At 46.5% G+C, this 25,775-nt stretch overlaps 1 protein-coding gene across 1 annotated transcript in view; it reads right to left on the bottom strand.

Annotated features, from left to right (window-relative positions):
* ABCA1 (ATP binding cassette subfamily A member 1) overlaps positions 1-25,775 on the bottom strand; it is a 112,332-nt gene that overhangs the window by 59,602 nt on the left and 26,955 nt on the right. The window contains exons 3-7 of the mRNA XM_084899342.1: positions 20,313-20,406; positions 16,028-16,169; positions 15,117-15,235; positions 4,771-4,892; positions 2,500-2,676 (exon numbers count right to left, since the gene is read on the bottom strand). Of these exons, the coding sequence (XP_084755468.1) occupies positions 2,500-2,676; positions 4,771-4,892; positions 15,117-15,235; positions 16,028-16,169; positions 20,313-20,406 (654 nt within the window). The remainder of the gene's footprint in view (positions 1-2,499; positions 2,677-4,770; positions 4,893-15,116; positions 15,236-16,027; positions 16,170-20,312; positions 20,407-25,775) is intronic.

Below are 25,775 nucleotides of genomic sequence, written 5' to 3'. Positions count from 1 at the left end.
TTCCGGGTCTAACAGATAACTTCATTATTTTCTTTCTCTCCTCACCAGCTTAATAGCTAAATTAGAAAAGACTGAAAATTTAAAAGGCAATGTGACTAATTTCTGTGCTGGTGTCGTATTTCAGCTCAGTGTTCAGCATAGTTCCTGGCACAAGATAACGAGACACCCCATAAATGTTTGGGGGTGGGGGGATCAAAAGGAAGGGAGAGCACAACACATTAGGTGGGCTAGATGGACTGGTGTGAATCCTGCTCCATTAGTCATTCAAATTCACAGATTTACTCTCTTTTGTGTTCGCCTCAAGTCATCTACCCTTTAGAGTCTTTTAGTAGTTCCCTTACTCTAAAGATGAGGCCCAATTGCCTAACACCATGGTTGGTAAACTGCGGCTCTCGAGCCCCATGTAGCTCTTTGGCCTCTTGAGAGTGGCTCTTCCACAAAATACCATGGCCTGGGTGAGTCTATTTTGAAGAAGTGGCATTAGAAGAAGTTTAAGTTTAAAAAACTTGGCTCTCAAAAGAAATGTCAATCGTTGTACTGTTGATATTTGGCTCCATTGACTAATGAGTTTGCTGACCACTGGCCTACCATGGTCAGCTCATCTTTGCCCACCTCCGCAGTGTCATGCCTTACGTTCCTTCTCCCATGAAACTCCCCATAGCTACATCCACTCCACTCAGAGCTACTCAACCATGTGCAGGTCCTCTACCTGCCACCGCCTCCTCTCTCTCCTCCAGACGCATACAGAGGCCATATCTTCCGCCTGGAGCATTCTTCTCCTGTTCTTTTCCCGGCTAATCTTTTTGGTTTCAACCTAGAGGATGCTTCTCTCCTGATCCTCAAGGACTGGGTGAAGAGGCCGCATCAGGGCCTGCACAGCACCAAGCAGAGGGGCTTTCGCTGCCTGGTCTCTCCCATCTACTCCCCCCACCTGCAAGAAAGCTTGGAGAATGTCGTACCTTGCTCGGCATAGCCTCCCTGGCTCAGTACATGGCACAGATCAGGACTCAGAAAATATTTATTGAATGAATGAATAATATGTTTATTTATAGAAGAGAAGATTGGGAGGGATTACTACTAATGCATTGGAAGTCACAGCCAACTAGAAATAGAAGACAGAACGTCTGTGAAATAAAAATGTAATTGAAAACTCTTTTCAATTTACGGAAGTCTTATCTATTCAGAAAATTTTCAGGGGTCTCTACTATGAAATAAAGTGAAATGTGGATGTATTTTCAAAATGACGCACAATTTTGTTTTCCTCATGCCAATGCATGTTACCAAGTGTTTAATTTCTCCTTCACTATGCCCATATTCAGAAACTCCAGGTCAGGACTAGGGTTTATGTTGTAGCTCAGACTGGAAGTAAACCATGTGCCAGTCTAGGGAGACCCATCTCTCTATAAAGAAATTACATGGCACAAAGTCCTAGAGCTGTGATCAGCAAACTGCGGCTCACAAGCCACATGTGGCTCTTTGGCCCCTTGAGTGTGGCTCTTCCCCAAAGTACCATGGCCTGGGCAAGTCTATTTTGAAGAAGTGGTATTAAAAGAAGTTTAAGTTTAAAAAACTTAGCTCTCAAAACAAATTTCAATCGTTGTACTGTTGATATTTGGCTCTGTTGACAAATGAGTTGGCCGACCACTGGGCTAGAGGATTCCAATTTCTAAGTATTATAATGAGGAACATCTTTTTCCAGGTATATCTTTATTCCAGGGCTCTTTCCCTGGTTTTAAGAGAAACTACAGACAAATCAAAGTGCTATCTGGTAAGAACACTGGATGTTAAATGAGGTTGTTGGGAGGGGCAATTCACCAGAGATTTCACAAAACCCCCAGAAATGCACTTGTTCTGAAACTTTATACAACACTCCAAAGACCAAAATGCTCAAGTTCATCCCCCATTTATTGAATAAGAATGAAGATGTTTTCTCATGGATTGCTTTTCTGAACTTTTGATTCCTAGACTGATCAGACTTTGTTGGCATTTGAGGGGGGAAGAAAGGGGTAAATGCGATTTTGTCACTGGTTAAGGTAATTATTGAATGTTCTTCCATCCAATTCCAAGGATTTCCCACTGTGACAGCTCACAGTGTCTCCTTTCTGATGGGATTTTTCAAATGAATAGCTCTCTCTCTCTTGCCAACAATGGTTTTGAGCCTTTAAAAAAAAAAAATGTGGAGAACTCCTTTCTTCAAATAAACTCATATAATCTCAAATTTTAATTTTTCAGAAAAACAGGTCTTCTCTGATTGAAATAGGCACAAGGGACCTTGGGCTTAGACTCAGAGCCACACCCAAACTCACTCTTCCTCCATTTACCCTTCGGGAGATAGCCCAAAAGTTTGCAAGAACAGTTAGGATACCACTGAGCTAAATTACATCTCAGACTCCCAGCCAGCTCTGTTTCTACAAAAACAAAGTCACGTTGTCCAAGGAAAAATTTCACATTCCACCAGAATTAGTGCTTGAAGCTTGTCCACACAGCACGCCTACTCACCAGGATGGGCTTCAGAATGTTCAAGTTGGAAAGAAACGCCCGCTCTGCGGCATCCAGCTTCTCCCCTGGCAGGCTGCAAAGACTGGAAACGTCTTGGTCACTAAGTTGGATCACCTCTTCTAACTTTGACCCACTGCACAGATTGGTCAGACGTAACTGGTAGCCGTGCAAAAACACCTGGAAGCATTTCATGCAAGGAGAGACAAGCAGGTCTGGGTTACAAGATGGGAAGGTAGGTCCCTGAAGCCTTTTGGGCAACTTAACATCGGCACAGCTCTGAAGAGCGGACACCCCTGCCACAGTCCAATGCACCGGGTCTTGTTCATGAACTTCGGACTGTGTCCAGGCATGATCTGCCAGGCCACCGAAGACTTGCATGTTGTGTTCGACTCATAGTCCATCTCCCACTCTCCTGTCCTTGAGAAGGCATGTGTCCAAGTCTTTTCTCAAAAGTGGGACACATGATTCAGTGACTAGGCATCTAGAGTGTGAACTCCTGAAACCACTTTTATTAGAGAAAAACATTCTCACTATTTTAGAACTCAGAATATGTTCAATAGGGGTTGGGTTAAATTATAGAAAAATAGCATTTTTTTTCTAGTTATTTGTAGGTACAGATAATTAATGGATGCAAAGAACTATTCAAGCAATTTCAGAATTTGGAACTCTTCCTGTTACTTGCCCGGGAGCAGAGTACCAGCAAGCCAAGCTTCTCATCTCACTGGGACCAGTTCTAAGCCATTCTTATCTGTTCATTATAGCAGACCCCCCTAGAGAACCTCTGCTTGGCCACATTTTTACTTAATGAGCCTTTCTGGGCCTGCATAAACTGAGCTTCTGGAATGATCCTGACTGTGCACTAGGCAGCAAGTCCAATAAGAGGAGGGGCCTTGCTTTTCCTGCTCATTTATGGGTCCCTGGTCCTGGAACATTACCGACAACAACATTTGTGGAATAATGAATGGATGATGCAGACTCTTTCTTACTCCGTTACTACCTCCCCTGTCCGTTTAAATCAATGCAGTTTGACCTGCCTGTAGTACATCCTATTGTGAGTGGTGAACCTCAAGCTTCCCAAAACCCATGCAGCTTTCTGATGCTGCATAGCACTTGGCCTGCCACGGTCTCCATTACGTTTTCACCGACTACCAGGTACCCAAGCGCAATCCAGCCTTACCCCTTTCTCTAACCATCCTTGCCTTCAGGCTGCTGACCTCTCACATCTGTGTTTAAGAGATCAGGCCACAGGGAGAATCTATGCCACTCAAGGGCCACCTCTATCCTTAGCATACCGCCCCCCCCCCCCCTATTTTTTAACTGATCGGATGTGACATGACAGATACAAAACTGGCAGGGGGCAGTGGAAATCCTGCTAAACGCAGCTATTTTCACAGGCCTGCTCCCTTTGGCCCACCTCCCAGCCACACAATTGCTAAACACAAGGCATATTTTCCTAGTTTCATCAGGGCAAGCAGTAAGCACATTTTTTTTTTTCTGATTTTAAGAGTTCGAAGGCATGGACAGCAAAGATCTTGTTTTCAGGCATACACACTTGCACCGCTTCTGCTTATTGTGAAGACAAGCTAGTATGCAGGGACGAGGCGGGGTGAGGAAGCACTTCCCTTTCTGCCAGAGAATAAACACGGGAAGCCTCTCTGAAAATCAATAACCATGCAAGGGGGTGAGTCTCCCTACCCGCTCACGGGACCTGTCTACCTAGGGATGCCTGAGGAAGGTTTCTAAGAATGGAAGGTTAAAATCTATATAAACACTAACATCACTTCCTGGGTATACAAATTAAGAAAGGAAAAAAAAGAAACAAAAACAACATTTTCTCCTTACACACCTTTCTTTAAAGGAAGCATTAAGGGGTTTTTTTTGTTGTTGTTTTGTTTGTTTTTTTAATCTGCTGACAGAGCTGCTTCAGATCAATAATCCTCAACCCTGTTTATTGTCTCGGAACTGTGAAATTTCAATGAAAATGCTTAATTCATCTTAACTCAAAGTCATCTCCCTTGTAGGAGGAAGTTAGCAACAAATGCCAGTTGACAGGCAGGAAATCGGTTTTATTTCAACCAGCTGGCCCCTGACAGCAGGCTGCAGGTTCCACTCGCTGCCAGCCTGCGCGGGGAGGTGAGAATAGGTGAATTGGAGCTAATGCCCTCCCTTCAGTGCCATGAGGAGCACAGGGGCTTATTCGTGTCTCTCCAGGCCCCCCGAACAATGCCATTGCCATCAGCCCCACCACAGCAGCCGCGGGTGGCAGCTTACCTTGCGAAGGCTGACATCAGCCCCCAGCATTCTATCCACAGTAGGCTCTGGCAGAGAGAGGTTGTGATTCAGGAATCCAGAGAAGGTTTCATTGTCCACCAGGAAATCCCGCAGCGTCAAACCTGCAGAGAAATGGTGTTTTGTTTTCGTTTAATAAGTAATGCCAACAGAAAAAAAATATGTCAGCACCATGGGGCCAGTGGAGAAAACTATCATAATACCGATTGCCTCGTTTTAAACCGATGGGACAGCCACAGGCTTCTGGCATAAGCACACAGAGCAACGAGGCTCGGGAGCCTGGCCATAAGGGAGGGACACGATAAGGCTGCTTTCTGGAGACGTGGGGAGCCGCACTCAGCATGCGCTCCTGGGCTGGACAGGGCTGTGCACACACACAGCCTGCCCTGGCTTTCCAAGGAAGAGACAAACCGTTCAAAGGATCTTACCCATCCTACCTGAGATCTGTGGCACAACCCCTGTGCTCCTGCCTCCCCGCTGCATCTCAGATTGCTAAAATCAGGGGTACTTAAAGGCGTATTTCTTCAAGCCCCAGGGCTGATTTTCTCATAGTAAAAGGGCAGCGGTTCTCAGGCTTGAGGATCCCTTGCAGGGCATGTTGACAAAGTTTGCTGGTCCCATCCCCAGAGGTCCTGATTCAGGGGCCTGGGAGGAGGCAGGAGAATGTGTTTTTCTAACGAGCTTCTGGGTGATGCGGATGCTGTGGGGCCAGGGCACCCACTTTGAGAACCACAGGGGTGGAGCATTACTCATATCAAAGTGCTTCCACTGACATGGTCTCAGTTTAATTCCAAACATGGAACACGTGATGCGGAGCTCCAAAACCCAGGTCTGTGGCGCTTTAAGAAAACACCTAAATGTGTATTTTTAAAAAATCACCTGTAATAACAATTGAATTGCTACAGGATTCCCTTTTTAAAAAAAGGAAAAGCCCTCCAGGTGCATTTAGAGAATGCTCGGACCCAGTGTCATGAAGCAGAAAGAGCACTGGCCAGAAAGGCAGATGTTAGTCCCCAGGGTTGGAGGCTGTGCACATGATGCCTCTTGGGAACCTCAGCTTCATGTCCTAACTGAGGTTTCTGACCAGATACTAGGCAGGGACCGCTGGCTCTAAAACACCATCGTTTTCCCTGCCCTGTTTCATCTGACTGTCCACTTCTCCTTGTGCTCACTCTCTTAATAACCCAGCTTCTTCCAATACAGAGAAAGCCAGCTGATCACGAGAGCGTGGTGGGCAGTCATTGCCTGCAGACTGCAGCCCAGGGCCCAGGCACTGCCCGACCTGTGGGGGCAAACCCTGCAAACCAAGTCACTTAACTGAGGAGAAACGTGCTAGATATGAAAACCTGCTGCGGTCTGAGCCTTGAAGAGGACAGGAGCTGCACCTGGGAGTGAGGGTTCACGTGCAGGGACGCGGTGGGAGGGCCCAGCAGCCCAGTCAGATCCCATCAGTGCTGTCCGGTCCACGTGTGTCTGCTTACGCCAACTCGAGGAATGCAGATTATAGGAAGGAATTTAACACGGGTCCCATCGCTAAGGAAGTGAGTCTCTGGCTACATCTAGCTATTCCTCATGTTCTTGCCCAGTTAGTGTCCTCCTCGGAACAGGGATATCTGTAGACGGCCACCTGCATGGTGCTCACCATCATGTACGATGTGATACTGTTCCCGCAGGCTCACCTCTGCGGTTGTCAAACCTCGGAGCACCTGAGCTCCTCTCAGGGAGCGTGCTGTTGAAAGGCAGCTGCTTGGGCCCACTCCCCGGAGATCCTGGAAGAGTGGCCCTAGAACGGGGCCTAAAACCTATAATTTAATAGGCACCCCTTCGACTTCTGTGCAGGGGTCCTGGGGCCTGGGCTTCTAGGAATGGTGCTTTATTCATATGCCAATCCACTAGGCTGTGCCTCTGAGGCACACAATATGTGTTCTATCTCTGTGTCACAGTGCCCTGATCAGAGCCTGCTGAAGAATTACTGGTCAGGATATGGTGGCCGAACAATAAATATTTGGAGACGGGATTAGGACTAGGAAGGTTCCAGAAGTATCTGGGCAGCACCACAGGAGACTTCCTTTCAGCTGAGCAGGTCCAAGAAGGACCCTGCGGTGTCAGGGCGACACCCCACAGCCACATCCCAGGAGTAAAGAGGGTCCCCAGAATCACACTCCCAGGGACTCACGGTGACATCAGGGGTGTCCTGGCGTCACTGCGGTAGGGGTAAACAGGAAGGGGTGTAGGAACACTGGTGGCTTCGCCCGGGGCGTGTCATGGGAGCCAGGCACTGAGCACTGTGGGACAAAGGGAAAATCTCCACGCTGGGGTCAGACCTCTCTGAGCCCTGGCCAGAACAGAACACACATAGGGGCTGACTGTCACTGACCTGTCACGTGGCCAGTGTGCTGGGGAATTCAGAACAGCCTCCTCCCTCCCTCCCGAGCAGGGCGGCTGGAGCATGGGAGGCCGACCCTGGCTGCCCTTGCAATGGGTCTAGGTCACGAGCCACACTCTCCAGACCAGCGAGTGTGCTCATCGTGTTTATAAGACTCTTCTGCTATGTCAACAGGCTCTGAGGATGAGAGCAGCTGGGTGTGATCAAACTCCAACCCCCAATCAGCGAATCCCCTGGATGAGACATGAGAACCAAGCAGTCAGCGCATCCTGGCAGGGCATGTGCCGAGGGGTGAGGTCCCTGGGCGGGGAAGCAGCAAGGAGGCCAAGACTTCTGGCCATGAAGAATTTGCATTCTGGTCACGTGGATACCACACATGTGGACACTTAGAGTCACACATCACCAACAGCAGCTGCAGCCGGCGAGGACACGGAAAGGCTGAGTTGGCGCACAGGTTCTCAGCCTTGGCTCCCATTAGACTCACCTGGGGAGCTTTACAAGAACCCCCCCCAGTGCCCGGGCCACCCCACCCCCCACCCCCCCAACCACTGAGCAGAACTGGGGCCAAGACCCGGGCATCGGAATTTTATACAACTCCCCAGGTGATTCCGGACAAGGCTGAGAAACAATGGTATGGTAGAAATTAGGATAAGAAGGGAGAGGAAGGAATGTGGTGTGAGGCCAGAGGGATGGCTTTGTATCTCTGGTCTCAGTTCTCTCCCTTATGTGGCCGGCAGGAAAATGAGCGGAGAAGCCAAGAATATTGAGAAAGCCAGATGTCTGAAAGCGTCCTTCTCCTCTCAGCCCAGCGAACGCCTATCCCTTCTTTATGACTTGGGCCATGATTCATCCCTCCAGGAAGCCTGACCCACCTTCCCCACCCATAGCTGGGTTAGGTGGCCTTCCTCTGTGGCCTGATAGCATCCTATCTTTCCTTTGAGCACCGCACAGATCAAGGTGCAGGTATCTGAGCACACACCTCTCCCCCCAGAAAGAATGGAAGTGCCCTGAGGCCCAGCAATGCCTGACACAGAGGAGGCCCTCAGTAGCTAGTGGGTGTGTAAAGAAATGAATGAACACAAATGAGGGAATTAACCAATGAACTGAGATGATCTGGGAAATAACCAATCACAGAGAAGTAAATTCACCTCGCAGAGGTTAGGGAAGAGTAGAACAGGACATGAATGTGAAACCAACCAGATCAAGGCAGCACTAGTTTCTCTGAGCCCACTCAGCTGCATCCGCCCAAGTCGAGAAGCAGCCGGGTGGTGCAAACTGAGAGCAGGGAGTGGAGAGATGTCAACAGTACCAATGAGGGCGACAATGGCCTTTACCTCACTGGGCTGAGCTGGGGGTTAAATGAGAAAATGTAGCTGGAGTCCCAGGATAATGCCAGGCATTGAGAAAGGTACTCAATACAGCTACTATCATCACCACCTTTAGGAAAGGCTGGTTTCATTAGCTTCATTGTGCGTGTACGTGCGTGCATGTATGTGTGTGTGTGTGTGTGTGTGTGATGTATTTGCCTGGTTGAATTTCTGAGTTGGACAGAATTGTTGAATTATCTCTGCTGATACTGTCTATGAGAAAAAGGTTGAAGATGTCTGATCTGTCTATTCAGAACTTGACTGAGGAATTTAAAAATCTAGCATTTGTCAGAGAATCAACAAGAAAGACTATATCTACAAGGGTTAGCATAGGTGTAAGATGACCAGTAAGAAAGACCAGTTATTGGAGGCAAGACAGGGAACGTTTAGTGGGAAAGGCAGTCTCCTAGCCATTTAACTTGGCCCAAGTGAATTGATGTGACCTGTTTTCTGACCTGTAAAATGTGGGATAAGAAGATGACTTTGGAGGTTTTCTCATCGGTGATATTAAAAGGTTCACTTGGGATAAAATGAAGTCAGCACTGGATGTAACGTCAAAAGATCTGAATTCAAGTCCTAGCTCTGCTGTTCCTTGACTGCGTAACCATGAACCTCACTTTCCCCCTCCTCTGAATCTCTCTGGGTCTCAGTTTCCCTAAACATAAAATGGGACTGTTAACACTCAAAGACTGATTGTGAAAACGAAGATCAAGAAAGTGAAAGCAGTCTTTCGTAGGGAAAGAGCTAAGAAGCCTCAGTTCTCCACGGGTGCCTGAGAGGATCTGAATGCTGTCCCAGAGCATGGCCACCAGGGAGCTGGGCCGGTCACTGAAGTGTGAGCCTCTGCTGTCCGCAGAGAAGACTGAAACTCACTCAGCAAAGGCCAGGAGAGCTTTCCTGCTGTAGTCTCTACGAAATGGACCAAAATAAGTGATTCGCTGACTCAGCCTCCTTGGTTTGGGCTAGAGGAGCAAATGGTGGTCTGCCCAGTTCCCAAGAGCTTTCTTTGGGTGTGGGGAGGTGGGCAAAGGAAAGGAGGAAAAATAAAATCTAGACCTTGAAGTCTAAAGAACAAAACAAGTGAAATGTATTATTTTGTGGAGAAAGAACAGGCCAGAATCCTCAGTTTCTTGCTAATTCTCTGGGCCAGGCCTCTCTGATCAAGCCAAGGGAACACCTTCAAGCAGGTAGAGGGGTGTGGCAGGAAAGGCCCTGCATGGAGCAGGGGTGGGGGGAGGGGGGGGGCACGCGCTTTCAGTCAGTGTTCCTGGGATTCTTTCCAGCGGGCAGAGTGCTGCAGGGAAGGGCAAGAGAAGGAGGGGGGCAGGAGGAGGAGAAGGCAGAGGACAGGGGAGGAAGGAGGAGGGGAAGAAGGAGGAGAAAGAGAGAGGAAGGCAGCTGGGAGGCGGAGGAGGGAAGCCCTCAGCCAGAGAGCTGGGGTTACTCTCGGTCAATGCCCTCCAGTTCCCTGCTCGGGTTTCAAGATTGCTGTAGTCTCTTTTGTTCAACATGAAAAGGAACCACAGCAATCAGCTGCTCGAGAAGTGGGTGGAGGAGGCAAATGAAAAAAAGGAGAAGTGGAGAAAGAGAGCAAGTCAGCATCTAAGGCCCAGACACTCTTCAGAAAAGGACCCCAGGAGGGTCTCCCAGCCTCGCCCTGCCCCATCAAATGGGGAATGGGCTGGAGGGGCCTGGGCCAAATTCCAACTGGTGGCTTTTCTCAGCCTTAGCTTGTCTGGCGTTATAAACAGAACTTGGAAGCATTTCTCTCCTAAATAAGCGCTGGTAACAAACACACTTGGGTTTCTTCGTGGTGGTTTTTTGTTGCAGTTTTGGTTTGTTTTCTGGGTGGCAGGGCTGGATTCCCCTTTTTAAGGACAGCTCCTGCCTGTTCCACTGAGATGGCTGGACCCCCACTGGGAAGACCAGGCTTCCTCTGGGAAGGTCAGGGCTCAGGAGAAACAGGGAAAGCTGGTGGCCTGACTGTCCCCAGAGGTGACTCCTTGGTGGATGAGAGAAGGCCAGGAGCCTGGTGTACACCTAGCCTCAGGTCCCTGCTGCTGGGCATCTCAGCCTGAGCTTCCAGCTCAGGAGAAGTCTCCCTCTCTACAGTGAAGGCTTGCTCAGGGGATACAAAAATCTCAGGTTCCAGATTCTGGATAACCTGGTTCCAGAATGTTCCAGTTATGTGGCCTTGGAGAGAGGTGGCTTGGGCTCTCAGAGCCTGCATTTCTCTGTAAACGGGGGTCTACCTTATCGGGGTGTAGGTATCCTGAATACTGACTTGTTAGGTATGTATGAGAAAATACAAGCTGAAAATTAAATAAGTTCAAAATAAGTGGTTGATAAAGTCATGAAGACAATGATGTGATGGGTTCCCAAGAGAAACCAGAAAATGTAAGGTTATGCTCTCTGAACCATTTGAAACCAATGGGAGTTCTGTAAGTTTGGGAGCCACATAGTTCTTAAAGTATTTTACATGGTATGTGAACTTGCATTTGGTTCAACAAACTTTTAAATGCCCACTGACCCCCAAACACTAGTGCTAGTGTTCAAAGCAGCCATATTGCCTGGTGCTCCTTGAAGGCAGGAGCCTGTGATGGAAGAGATTAGAGCAATGCAAACTTTTTAAAGGCGGTCCAATATTGCGGGTTACACGCTGTCCTGTCTGTCGTCGAGTCCAATTGTGCCCTCTATTCTTGCCTGGGTAACGTTGACCTTTGACTCGATTTCGTTCAGGCAGGATTTCAACACAGCGCTGCAGCAAGCGTGGCAGCCACCGGATTGCAGCCTGGCTGGGAACAGCTCCACGGCAAACAAGGGGCCAGGGCTCTCGGAGCAGGCTGGCCATGACAGATCCGGGACACCTCTCACACGTTAGGTAGAAAGGTTTCAAAAGATGAAACCCTAAGGCCCTAAATTAGAACTTTTGACAAGTGCATGCAGAATGTGAATTGCAGTCACCCAAGGATTTAAAGGAATTTCCAGTTTGATGACATGATATTGACACATATGTCATGAGTTCTTCCAACAAGATGACACACAGGGGACCCACAGGGACAAAACACGAAGTCTGGGGCTGCAACCTCCTCCTTCAACGGCTGCTCCCGGGGAGGGGAGGGTTCAGGCGGGAAAGGAGAAGGGGCTGTGAGTCACAGGATGTTCTTTCTGGATGGGCCTTGGGGAGCGGTCCACCCATGCCCGTGACCCATGAAGCAGGGAAGTGGAGGAAGTCTGGCATTGCTCTTTCGGAAGCCCTCCTGTCTCCTTTCTGATCCCAGCCCACGAATGCTAGTATCCTGTTTCCTTTAAGACGTTTCTGGCTTCACTGGGCTGCTCTCTTTAGGATGTAGTAATAGCAGAGAATGAAAGACCGACAGTGTAGCTCTTCTCTCACCACTTGTCCGCTGTATTTCCTTAGGCAAGTTACTTAGGCATAAAAAGGATCAAAATTTTCCTGCCTCGCATGATGGTTGTGAAAATGCAGTGAAGGGAAGTACAAGCCTGGTGCTTTTCATGTGCCAGATACTAAACTATATGCTTTATCGTTATTGGCTCATTTATTCCCCAAATGTCTCTGAGAAGGTTCTGTGAATGCCTCTGCTTTGAGGAAACTGAGACAGAGATGTTAGGGAATGACCTGGTAAGCAGCAGAGCCAAGATCTGCACCAAGACAGCCTGGCTGCCAAGTGTGTTCTCTTCGCACCAAAGTGTACTGCCCGGCGGATGTTTACAAGATGACAATTCTACAACCCCTTTCCTCAACACCCTGCCATCGCCAACCACACTGCCGTGTCCCTAAAGCCTGCCTGCCCTCTGGGGATCATGCCTTTTTGAGACTCAAAGATCAAAGCCAAATCAAAGTTAGTTCTCAGTGTTGCCAGTAAATCCAACAGACAGGAACTTGTGACCCTTTCCCCTAAGTAAATTCCAGCGTAAGCCTCGGGACTTATTTCAGAGCACATCAGAAAGGCCGAGCAAACCAGATGCGTGCCACGAATATACAGAAAATGGCAGTCATGCCACTGACCCAAAAATCTAGCCAAAGGGATGGGCAAGCTGGAGACCCAACTCAGAGATCAGAGAGGGGAAAATCATTCCCTAAGCCTAGAAAAATAAAAAATTGGGGGCAAGGGGATGAAAGGGTAGGAAAAAAATGAGAGCTGTCTTTAAATATTTCACGGGAAATAAAATTAGCCTCATTCTCTAAAAGGTCTAGCAGGGCAGTGGATATTTTCTGATAATGAAAGCTGTCAACACCCAAAAAGAGCTGCCGTGTGAGAGGGAGGTCCCCCTCTGGGGAAGTGGGTGTAAGGGAGAGAAGGCTGAGGATGGCAGGGCTTCAGACCAAGGATCCTGCCCATGCTGATGGGGACAGGGCAGGAGAGCCACGTGCAGGCCTCTCAGCCAGCATCTGCATGGCACCTCTCAGCCCCTGACTCTCTGAAACCCAGAGTGCTGGTCAAATCCAGCAAAACGTGGCTGACTTCACCGAGGAAGAAGCAACACTTGCCCCATTTCCCTCTGGACGGAGGCCTGGCTCTATGCAGCAAGACAGGCAAAGAAAGGAGGAAGCAATGTAAGAAGTGGCTACGGGACAGAAAAGGAGAGTGGATGGAGAGCTAAGCACTGATCGGACACAATCAGAATAGATCTTCTCTCTTAAGAGCTGAGCAGAGAAAGTTTTCGAATGCAGTTTTGGCTTATCTTGCCCACCCGAACTCCTATGGCCAGTTGCTCAAAGAAAAAACATAGTTGTGTCTGAGGAAGCCCCACTAAGATCTGAAACTCTGTTTAACAGCTCACCCCCATCAGCCCATCTATTTTTCCAGCCATGAACTTGACTAGGGGGGAGATGAATTGAGCAGAAGAGCGAGGCCAGGTGCTCTGAAATGCATCACTGACACATAAGAACAACATTTTCTCCCATTTATTGAACACCTACTGTGTGCCAGACACTTAAGACTTTATAGTTTGCATTGCAAGTTACCTATTCATTTATAGCTGAGGAAATGAAGGCTCAGAAAGGTTAAATGGCTTGGCCAACATGTCTCCACTCCAAAATAATCATAGCTCATATTCGCTAGATGTTTCTCATGTTCCAGACGCTATTTTTAAGCAATTAAATGTTATACATCATTTATCCCTCAAATTAATCCCGTGAGGTAGTTTCTCCTATTGTCCCAAATTCACCAATGAGAAGCCAAAAGGACCCAAGGGACTTATTCACAAAGTCACAAAACCACAAAGTAAAATATCCTAACGGTCTTCCAACGCTTTCCTCTGGGCCACACTGCCCCTGCAGTAGAAGGATCACCCGAGCTCCGTCTCTAGTCTACCAGGCGGTGCCCTTCGGTAGATAAGGAAGGACTGATGCTTTGCTTGGCGTTTGCACCTCTGTGTACTGCGCTGGGACAGATACACGTGTGCAGGACCAGGGGCCTACAGGACACGGAAACAGCATCCAGGAGGCCTGGCCATGCTGCCAAACGCAGTCCAGCTGGAGGGCCCTCGACACTGACCCTAAGTGCCAGCACACCTCTATCCGATGTGAAGCAACACCTTCTCAGTGCCACCAGGCCCAGCCTTGCTTCCCTTTGTGGTTAGGTCCCTCACCGCCCACTGCCTGTTTCCCTGCCCAGGGGGAGGTCAGATCTGTCTGCAGTCCAACTCTAGTTTGAACCCTAACACTTTACACCATTTCTTCTTTTGCCAAGTGGATCCCAAACCGGGAGGCCTTTCTGAGAAGGCCAGTCCACCCAAAACACCAAACTAAGTAAAAAGAACGTTCCTTGAGCAGTGGCAGCGGCAGGCCCATGATGGGGAGTAATTGATCACTGACATTGTTTAGAACCAACAGTGCGTGGTGATGATGAAAAGAAGGCTGACTTTCACTGGGCTTCAGTATTGCTTTTAAATAAATTCTCTGCAGACCAGGCACACCACTGTGGTCTGCACCCAGGGGACTGCTCCCACGCTCCCTGCCTGCGGCCTCACAGGGAATCTCCACAACTTCTTCAGCCAACACCTTGGCCAACAAACTGCCTGCTCCGCAGACACTTCCTTAATGGCGTGCCCGGCACTTATCCAATCAGAGATCAAGATTTCGCTTTTTACAGACCAGAGTTCAAATGTCCATCAGGCTCAATCAAATGACTAGGGGGAAGATGAATTGCATTTTCCTTTTAGAAGTAAATGCCTGCTTTCACTTATCCATATTAAGTTGCATCTTTAATTGCTCTTATCTGCACAGAAATATCCCCGTCTATAAATCTGCCCATTCACTGCAACCATAGTGCTGACTCCAGAGAAATGAAGTTGGAAGCACCTTGCACCTCTAGCTGTCCTAACACCGGGCCTGCCATTCCTCTCTGGGGGGTTTTCTTCTGTCACCTGGAGGAGGCCAGGGCACTCACTGTTTTCCCAGTTTCTAAAGGCCCCCAGCCCAGCCACAGAGGAGGAAAACCCAGCAGGGGAGAGTTAGGAAGGCCAAGCACCAGGCCGCCTGAGCTGCTCTCTCCCTGGGACAGATAAGTTCCAATGATACACCGATACAGAGCAAGGCTTTAGCTTACTTGAGCTGTTGTTCTCAATCTTCTGCAGTGTTCTCAGAACCTTGTGTAAGTCCTTCATGCTGGTGTCTCTCTGGCTGTATAAGAGCAGCCGCTGGGCATCTGAGAACAGGCGGGACACACTGCAGGGAGGACAAGAGAAGCACAAAAGCTCTGTTAGGCCAGCTCCCTCTCCCACTTGAAGGAAACCTGGCTGCCAGGTTCTCCACTCCTGCTGCTCCCCATGCCCAGCTTCCCTGATACCCCAGGCTTCTAAACACCTGCCAGCCCAGCCCCAAATGCTCCACCCACGTGTCCGCCAAATCCTGCCATCTCCTTCAAGGCCCAGCCCATGTGGCTCGTCTCCAGGAAGCCTACCTTCCCTCCCTCACACACACACACACACACACACACACACACACACACATACGGCCCACTTATCCATGGGACACAGTGGACATAGTTCCTAGGACTCAGGCTACTCTTGGGATCCACAAAAAAAAAAAAAACTTAACTTCTTTTAGAAGCAGAATAAAACCCCAAATTCAGAATGAATATGTGTAAGATGAATCCAGCTTGGGTTATGTTCACCTTTAAATGGACACACTTATAAAATAAAGTTTTTAATATTTCTGCATAGAAGGGGCCATGAAAACCACTCCTTCTCAATGTATCAGTCAGTTTTTTGAGGAACAACTGTCTCTCCACACCCCCAACTGCCCCTTTCCCCCTCCCCCACAGCCACATGACTTGCAGCTCCACAATCTTAAATCTGTCAGCAGTTCTCCCTGCCCTCATTCATCGGACTTCATCGCACAAACCTTGACAAAAGCAACTTCACTCAAATCCAACCACTCAGAATTCTCCAGAGGTTGAGAAGGGAAGAGAAGATCTAACTGATAAGTTTAAGAAAGAAAACCAGACCTGGTACTTACATGGACTCGTTAAAGTTTCCGACAACACCAGGAGCCTCACCAGGAGTTGGGTACCGGAAGCACGGGTTATTGGCGTTGCAGATAATCCCCTGGACCCAGGGCAGCGTTCCTGCAGAGGGCATGGCTTTGTTTGGAAAGTGGCCTGTTGACATAGACAAGAAAAGCACAGAAGAAACATCAGTTTTTTGAAGCAGTTTGGGGACTTGATCCTTATCTCTATCGGCTCCATACTGTCTCATCGCAAATCTGCCTGTCTCTCCCCCATGTCCCAGAGGCCTGCCACCTCCGAGGAATCCGACCCTAAGTTGGAAACCTGGCACCAGATAGCGATTCTTGATCTACTTAACATCATGTGCAGAATGGAATTCGTGGCACAAACCTTGGAGACATGGCGAGATGGGTAGATTAAACCATATGCAGAAAGGGGCTGGTATGCAGCTAGCACCTGATCATCAGTTCAACTCCCACAGTCCCCCTCACTCTTCAGAGGGGCCCTGAGGATGGCCTAATCCAGTGGTCGGCAAACTCATTAGTCAATAGAGCCAAATATCAACAGTACAACGATTGAAATTTCTTTTGAGAGCCAAATTTTTTAAACTTAAGACTTCTTCTAACACCACTTATTCAAAATAGACTCACCCAGGTGGTGGTATGATATTTTGTGGAAGAGCCACATTCTAGGGCCAAAGAGCCACATGTGGCTCTCGAGCCACAGTTTGTCGACCACGGGCCTAATCCAATGCGATTCCTTCATTCTCTAAGCAGGAAGATGCAGTGGCTGGTGAAGAGCAGTCAGGGAACCCGTAGGCAGGACTGGGGGTGAAACCCACAGTTCCATCATCCACATCCATGTTCTTCCCTCGTATTGGTGCCCTCCTGTGCAACTGAGCCCTTCTTGGGTTTCTCTGTACTGTCCACTGTTTGGTGTCACCTCCTCTGCCAGCTCACAAGCTCCTCAGAGATATTGAATAAACAGGCTAATTGGGGTCAGAGGTCATCTGCTGCTCGTGTCCCTCATCAGAACCATGAGTCCCATTCAATAGGTCATCTCTCACTCTCCTTTTCCTTCATTATGGGGGAGCATGTGACCAACAGCAGGCCTGGGTGTGTAGTTGGCTGATCAAAGGCTCAGTTTGGTTTGGGGCAGTCTGCCCTGGCGCTGCTTCCAGGATGTCGTGATAAATGTGCCCCGGAGCAGGAGCTCCGAACCTGAGGACCAAACATGCGCGAATTCCTTTGGACGGAAAGGCCACGCTGCAGCTCCCATCACATTCTCAGCGTGTCCTGTGACCCCAAAGAGTCAACACCCATTGAGAGCCATGGCTCTCTAGGCAGCAAAAAGCTGTGGGCTGCACAGACTTTGGGGTCAGATCTACTGGGATTCACATCCAGTCCCTGCAATACACGAAGCGAAGACTTTGGCCGTCTCTGAACTGCCAACTCTCAGTTTCCTCATCTGTAAAACAGTGATAAAATACAATCTACTTCACAGAGCTGCAGGAGGCATCCGGGAGTTCTGACAGGCAAGAATGCCGCTCAGGGCCTGGCGCGGTGTAAAGGCTGTCAGGATTTCTGAGGCACTGCGGTGGTGAGCCTATAGTCGCCCTTCCTCTGCGACTGTCCCTCTAGGAATACTCCAAATCTCATAGCCACAACCTGCCTCCCAAGCAGGACCCCTGTTTTATTCATCCTACTAATTTCACGCAAATATGCTAACGAGACTCTTCCCAAAAGCTAACCCACAGCCAGGCCTGGCTACCCTGCATTTCAGTACTGGGCACTTCTCCCTGTCCTTTTTGTCTCTTCATATTCCATGGAGAGTCAGCATCCTCAGCAAGGATGCAACAAGATCTGATCCCTGTGGCTACTCTGCAGGGACTCTGGCCTGTTCAACATTTACTCAGTTAACCTCCTTATCTCCCTGGTAATAGTTCAAGGAAAACCAAACAAGGTCCCTTGCCTGAGTCAGCTGCTCCTCATGCAGAGAGATTTATGTAACCCAACCAAGGACTCCAAGGACCGCAGGAGTCTCCCCATGAACCTCCCCGAGATTCTGCCACCAAGGACAGGGTGGGTGTCAGTCCAACAGCACAGGGCCATGGGAGGTGAAGGTATTTCGGGCTAAACCTGGTGGGTGAAGCAAAGACCCTTCCCTGTGTGTTGTGTCCCACCTTATTTGCAAGCAAAAGCAGGAAGACGACTTGGCAAGGGGCACAGGATGACGATCAAATGGAGTCCCAGGACCCAGGAAACTAATGAGGGCCTGGAAGGCTCTGGGCCAGACGGGGAAAGATTTATGGGAAAGAATTATATGCAAATCCTTTGTTTCCAGAGACAACACACCTCTGCAAGATTTGCCTAAGCAATCTACCTTCCAGCCAGGTCCCTAGAACAGTAGGTGAGGTGGCAAGAAGTGCATAGGTGGGAGGCAAGAGTCTTATCTGGCTTCTATAGGTCTGAAAATTCTGACAGCATTTCTGAGATTCTATGGCCTAGATTCAGATAACTCTGGGTTAAAATTCAACAACTTGTTCAAGATCACAACCTCAGCAGGTGTCAGAGATAAGAGAGGCAGCAAACCAGAGGGGCAGACCCCAATTTCTGTCTGATCCAAAGCAGGCCTGTTTCTACTACACCATCTTTGCCTACTTGGAATTGTTCCAGAGAGAGAACAGCCAAGCAGGTGAAAAAACCGAGTTTTCCCATCAGTGGGGCTTAGGGCAACTCTTAAATAAAATTAAATATGCATCCAGGACCAGTTTGGCTCAGTGGATAGAGCGTCAGTCTGCGGACTGAAAGGTCCAGGGTTCGATTCCAGTCAAGGGCATGTACCTTGGTTGTGGGCACATCCCCAGTGGGGGGTGTGCAGGAGGCAGCTGATCGATGATTCTCTCTCATCGATGTTTCTAACTCTCTGTCCCTCTCAATTCCTCTCTGTGTAAAATCAATAAAATATTTTTTTAAAATCAAATATGCAGTTACTCATCCATCTTTGGGATGCCAAAAGAGAAGGCAGAATTACCTCCCAAGCTCTTAAACTAAGTGAGTATTTCATTTTACATTTTCCCCCTTTCTGGTGAATTCTGAAAATCACATCTGGTAGAATGCCCTGAGGTTGTATGGCATTTTTTTCCCTAAAACTTGAGTATATGTAATGTGTGTTAGCAAATTAGCAGGTAAATAACTGCCTCGATGTGCCGTGGACCAGACCAAGAACACAATTAACAGGTGACCTGGAGCCACCCCTTTCCTGAGGAACGGTATCCTGTAAGTCTATACATGATAGAAACATGATATATTATACCATTACATATCCCATAAGTCCAGGAGGCTGGCAGGGTGTGGGAGAGCTGGTTAATAGTAGGAAAAGTTATAGGAGCAATGGAACAGAGGTTCCAGCTAAACCTCCTACATACATGTGGATCATTCAGACTGGGACATTTTCATAGTGTCAATCCATGCAGTGTGCCCAGACAGGAGAGAAAGACATGATTGTGGAATAACAACAACCGGCTAGCATGGGGATTATTATAGAGATGAGAACACTCAGGTACCAAGAAGCTAAGTCGCCTGCCCAATGTGATATACCCAGGAATTGCTGAAGCCAGGATTCAAACCCAAGTAACCTGACATCTAGAGTGTGTGACCTTGGCCACTACTGTATTCTCTATTATGCTCACTGTAAAGGCTATGATCAAAACAGGTTTTGGGAGTCAGAGGACCTGAGCTTTTTACTTCATCTTTGTCACTTATTAGATGTGTGGCCTTGGGCAAGTCCCTGCCCTTTGCTGAGCCCCAATGAACTTATTAAGCAAAGGGTAATAATCAAGTCTATTTTACAAGATTGTTATGAGAATCAAATAAAATAATATTAGTCGATCTGAGAAGCTCTACGCAACTGCTGCTTAGAATTATGTTCCATGATTTGCACCTGTGTAGTAAAGAGAAATGATGGTGGTGTCAAAGCACTCACTGCCCAAGCGGCCTTTGTTAATCACCACCTTCTGAACCATCAGCAAGGTTATTTTACTTTCATGATTTAAAATGTATGAAACAGACATTGGCTATTATTATAGTTGTTATTATTATCACCACTCCCTAGGACTAAAAACAGCTTCCTGAGTTCAAGACTTATTCAAAAATTGAGAGCCTTGCTTTTCTGCGCCAACCCATCTACAGTGTTTCCCAAAGATAGTGTCTCCGGAGAGGTCAAGGTTAGCCCATGTCCATGGCCTGGATTTCTCTTGCCGGTGGAGAGTCTCAGGCAGGATGCTCAGATACTCACATTCATGTTGTTCGTAGGGTGGGTAGCTCAGCCGAACGGAGATCAGGATCAGGAAGATAAACAGAGGCCAGGCCACTTCCAGCAACAACTGGCACTGAGAGGGAAATAAGATGGAGCACTGTGAGTTTAAATAGTAATACGGATGCCTGACACTTTTGGGCTTTGGGAAATCCACAGAGAAGTTAACTCAGCAATTGACAGACTTCTCCAGTCTCTCCCACCATTCTCTAAGTTTTCATACCACTTCACTGTCTGCAGTTCTCACCTTGTGACATACTATTCTATACTGCTGCGTTTCCCTTAAGAATGGGAAGATGCTGCCCATCCTGCGGCATCTGGCTCATTTCTGCTCATTCTGCAAGTCTCAAACAGACATAATGCCCTTCTCTTCAGCTCCCACAGGAGCCGAGCCCCTGAAATCATCTAATTCTACCACTGGCTTCTTCACAGCAATATGAGCACCCTGCAGGCAAGCACTGGGTCCAGTCATCTCTGTATCCCAGCATTAGCACAGTTTCAGGTACACAATGATGGTCATGTATTGAAAGAGGAAGGACAGAGCCATCGGGCGGGCCCTGCTGTGCTAAATGTACACCACCTCTGTTCTTCAAATGCACACAAAGTTGCCCGCCATGGGACTGAGAAGAAGGCTCCTAAGGACAATGGCAATTCACACAGAATTCCTCATTCACCTCCACACCCAGGACTGGAAAGAGCTGGGAAGAGTGCAAAGCCCTCCATCCAGCAAGGTCTGGTCAACATCTCTCCAGTGGGTAGAAGATCATTAAACGTATAAGTAAGCCCGATCCACAGGTTAAAGCAATGAGGTTTCTCTAAAGGAAAACCCTGCCTCAATGAGTTACCAAGGAACAAATAAAGCACGGGAACAGAATGGAAATCATTAGACAGTAATTTAATTGAACCACTGGTATTCTGACAACTACAGATGCTCCTCTACTTACAATGGGGTTATTCACCAATAAATCTGTTATAACTGAAAATACTGTAAGTCAAAAATGCATTCAATACACCTAACCTACTGAACATCATAGCTTAGCCTACCTGACTTAAATGTGCTCAGAACACTTACATTAGCCTATAGTTAGGCAAAACCATCTCACTGAAGACTGTGGGTTGTTCACTCTTGTGAACGCATGCCCAGCTGGGAGCTGCAACTTACTGTTGCTTCCAGCATCCCAAGACAGACCATACTGCATATTGCTAGCCCAGAAGATCCAAATTCAAAGTACGGTTTCTACTGAATGGGTATCACTTTCGCACCACTGTGAAGTTGAAAAATTGTTAGGTCAAACTATCGTAAGTTGGGGACATCTGTAGTTACACTGCCTGAAGAATCTCACCTCTTTCTTTCTCTCATTTCTAGACTCTGGTGTTCTAATTAGGATGAATACCAAGAACCCAAAAGAGCGATGAAGCCTGTGGTTAAGAGAAATTACAACTGTGGCTTCAGCACCATAAAGCCAAGAGACACTGGTATGAAATCCCCCCTCCCTCTCCTTTTTTAATAGAATTATTTTCATCAACCTCAAGACCATATATATGTTTTTTATAGAAAAATCAAGATTAAAAAATGTAAAATTAAAAAAGTAGATATAAATTACCCCAATCCTACTTTGCAGCAAGAATTCCTACTAAATTGAGCTAACAATGGTTCTCTCTTAACATTTTTGTTTTTTATTCTATGCATACATAAATAATATTTTTTCTATAAAATTGAGAATAGATATCATATATAGTTTTGTATTTTGCTTTTTTATTTAGCATCATACTGGGAGTGTTTTCCATTATATATAATATTCTCCTAAAATATGAATTTTAATGGCCACTTAATATTCTACACTGTGAATGGACTGTAATTAAGTTAACCTTTCTGCTGATTATTGGTGCTTCAGATTGTCTTAGAGTTTCTCTTATTATTTATTGTTGGATTTTGGGAATTTTAAACAGCCCATTTTTAATTTGCAAATGCCTTTGATATGATCCACATTAACCTTTTTTTTAAAATCTTCTATTTGAAAAGCAATATAAGGGTGATAACAGTGTATGTCCTGAGGTGATAAGAAAATGGGTAATTTTTAAAATGCTTTCCCAAATTTTCCATAAATGAAACAAAAAACAAAACAAAAAAAAAACACCATTAGCCTCTAACTATGAGGGATAGTATACTAAAGACAGCACACCAGGAAAAACATAAAAGACAAATGGGTCCCTCTTTGAAAGAAGGCATGCTGTTACTAGGGTCTCCAAGACCAAAGATGGCACTCGTCTTGCTAAGTAGTTCCATAAGTGATCCCAAAGAGGCTATACACACTGAAATCTGCAAGCTCTCCAACGACATTGGGCCTCTCCTGCTGAGTGGAAGTCCCTCCTGGGGAGGGTCGGAGGCTTCTCCCCAGATACTCTCTGCCTTTATCAGCACTTGGCACATCAGGGACCCTATTTATATGAGTGTCACTTCCTTCTCACTAGGCCTGCCACACCCTGAGAGCTTAACAATGCTTGTTGAGTAAGAGGATGAACTAAAGTTTATAAAAATAAGGAAGATGGAAATACAAAGCAGTTGAGCCATTTGGGAAAGCAATTTGGCCAAATGTATCAGAAGACACGTTTATCCCCTTTGACCAAATAATATCACTGGGGCTATGACCTATAGACCTAAATTCAAAATGTCAAAAAGCTACATATATGTATTTGTTCACTGAAACGCTATAAATGAAAAAAATACTAGAAATAATTACACAGCGCTAGGGAGATGATTAAATTATGGTACATCTACTCAACAATTCAATAGGCAGTCATTACAATAATGTTTATGAAACACACATACCATTAACCATATAATATTAAGTGAAAAAAGCAGCACACAAAATTATATCTATCCCAAGCTTATAGCTGAATAAAATCACAAATATTTCCCAGACAGCAATAAAACTTGTCAAAAATTGCATAACTGGGGATGAATTCAGAAAAGAATAATCAACTCAGAAAAAAAGAAAATGAAGAGGATGAATAAGATTGCATCAAACTTAAGCTCTGAAACTACCATTTGTGCTTTCAGGATAAATAGTAGCTACCATTTATGTAGTAGGCACGCTATATACAGATTATGACATTGAATCCAAGGCTAAAGCGCAAGGGAGGGTCATCATAGGGCTGGTCCATGGCAGGGTTGAGACTAGCAGCCACTTCTGTCCAACCCCAGAGGCCACATATAAAATTCTATTTGACACAGGAAGTGGCCCATGTGGGACCTGACTGCACTTGGTGGCATGATCAAAAAAATCCACAGGTTCCACAGAGGTAAAATGAATTCATGGCCTATAGATGTATTATAGCTACAGCCAATACTGAGTGCCTACTGTGTACCTGGGATTTTTATACATCTCATGTTTAACATTTAATTATTACAATAACTCTGTGAGATCAGTGGTAGATTACCATTTCGGAAGAGAAGAAACAAAGGTTCAAACTGTTATGAGCCACAGCCTGGTAAGGGGAGCCCACCAGCACTGGCACCCAGACCCACTGAGCCCTAGATCTGTCTGTGTGCATTCACCATGCCTCTCCTAGAGCCATGTTTGGGCCACATACCGTTAAGATGACCACTTAAACCTGCACAATGAGATTATGAAATAGGCAATACATTTCTATATCAACAGCATTAAGCAGGCCAATGGAAGTGCTGGGTATTCCTCACTCCTTTCTCAAGAAATGTTCAGAGATATAAGTTCACCCATTCTCCAATTCTTAGTCAGGAAATAAAACTTCTTAGGATTTTCCTGAGATGTTTTTTAAATACTTGCTTCCTCCAAAGAACTTCCTAAGTATTTACTCACAAAAATATTTCCATGTTTTTTTTCTAGTATGTTTATGAATCAGTTTGTTGACATTTAAATCTGCTGATATATTTCAAATTTACATTGGTATACAGAGTGAAGTATTTTCTTCCCATCTCAGTTAACTGTTGAAACATTTTTTTTAGGGGATAATCAATCCTTCCCCTATTTAATTAAAATGCCACTTTTATCATCCTAAAAAACAAAAACAAAAACAAAAACAAAAAAGATGGCCACTTAGTCTATGGCTCCCAGATCTGATTCAATGAATCAAGCCTAATGTTCCTGGGCATCTCTGCAGCCCCCACATCTAGGACCCTGTAGGGCAGCAGATGCTCAGAATAATTGGTTGATTGACTCTTCCCCATGGCACTAATAGCAAAGGAGGGGGGAAAATCCGCCAGTGGGTGTAAGCAGATCAGAAAAAGAGGTAAGAAAAAGAGTGATAATAACAATAAAGGCGCACACTTAAACAGATGTTACTAAATACCAGTGTTCTAAGTACTGTACATATATTAACTCATTTAACCTTCAAACAACCTCATTAGTACTATTATTCTACTCCTTTTACAGATAAGAACACTGAGGCTTAAAGAGTTACTATATTGGGAGTTACTATATTGGCAATAAGGTTGATAAACAGCAGAGCCAGGATTCAAAGCCAGCCTGATTCAAGGGTCCCTGCTCTTAGCCACTAAGCAACACTAGATTATTGATCTTCAAAATCCTTGGTAGCCTGAGTTACTAAAATGTATGAATGAATGAAGAGATTGCCTCCAAAGCTCATACCACCCAAACCAGAAAACTCATGGGGAGAGAAAACTTAACCCATGCCCTTTTACTCGGCACCTCTAAAATTATACCTGTCATTGAACACAAAAGTCACCTTACAAGCTCAGGGGGATGTTCTAGGCTTTTTTTTTTTTCCCCTCACCCAAGGATATGTTTTTTAGAGAGAGGAAGGGAAGAGGGGAGAGAGAGATATACACAGATGTGACAAAGAAACATTGATCGCCCCAACCCAAAACCTAGTTATATGCCCAGATTGAGAATCGAACCTACAACCTTTTGGTGAACATGACGATGCTCCAGCCACCCGACCAAGATAGGCATTTCTTTTCCTAATAGTCTCCTTCTAGAAACCTAACTGCCAGGCTTGCCATTCTGGCTCCACTCATCATCCAAGTAAGATTTCTCCATCCCTAGACTTAGCATTTTTCCTTCACATAGTGCCTCGGAAATAGCTTGGAAATAAAACCGATACTTTACTGCTATAAACCCCTATAGAAAACTCTTCTAAATCTCGTTTAGGTACCTACCCACCCCCTCCACATCTCTCCCTCTCCCATCTCCCCCCGGAGAGGAACGTTGTTTTCAAAAGGCATTTCTCACCAAAGTCAGACCATCAGGAGCCTCCCTTTAGTGTTGGGTATTAAAATAATATGTAATTCTGATGTTTAAGTGATTGCTCCGCTGAGCAGCTCTGGGAGCACCAAAGGCAGCACTTGGTGCCTTCTGTCTGGTTCCTCCTCAGCTCTAACATGGGACACTCTGAGCGAACACCAGGAGAGCAGGTGCTATTCTCAAGAGCAGCACTATTGACACA

The sequence above is a fragment of the Pipistrellus hanaki genome, assembly GCF_964339955.1.
Source record: "Pipistrellus hanaki genome assembly, chromosome: 11".
Lineage (NCBI taxonomy): Eukaryota > Metazoa > Chordata > Mammalia > Chiroptera > Vespertilionidae > Pipistrellus > Pipistrellus hanaki.
The sequence above is the reverse complement of the archived record's forward strand: the minus strand, read 5'-3'. Positions and strand labels throughout refer to the sequence as shown.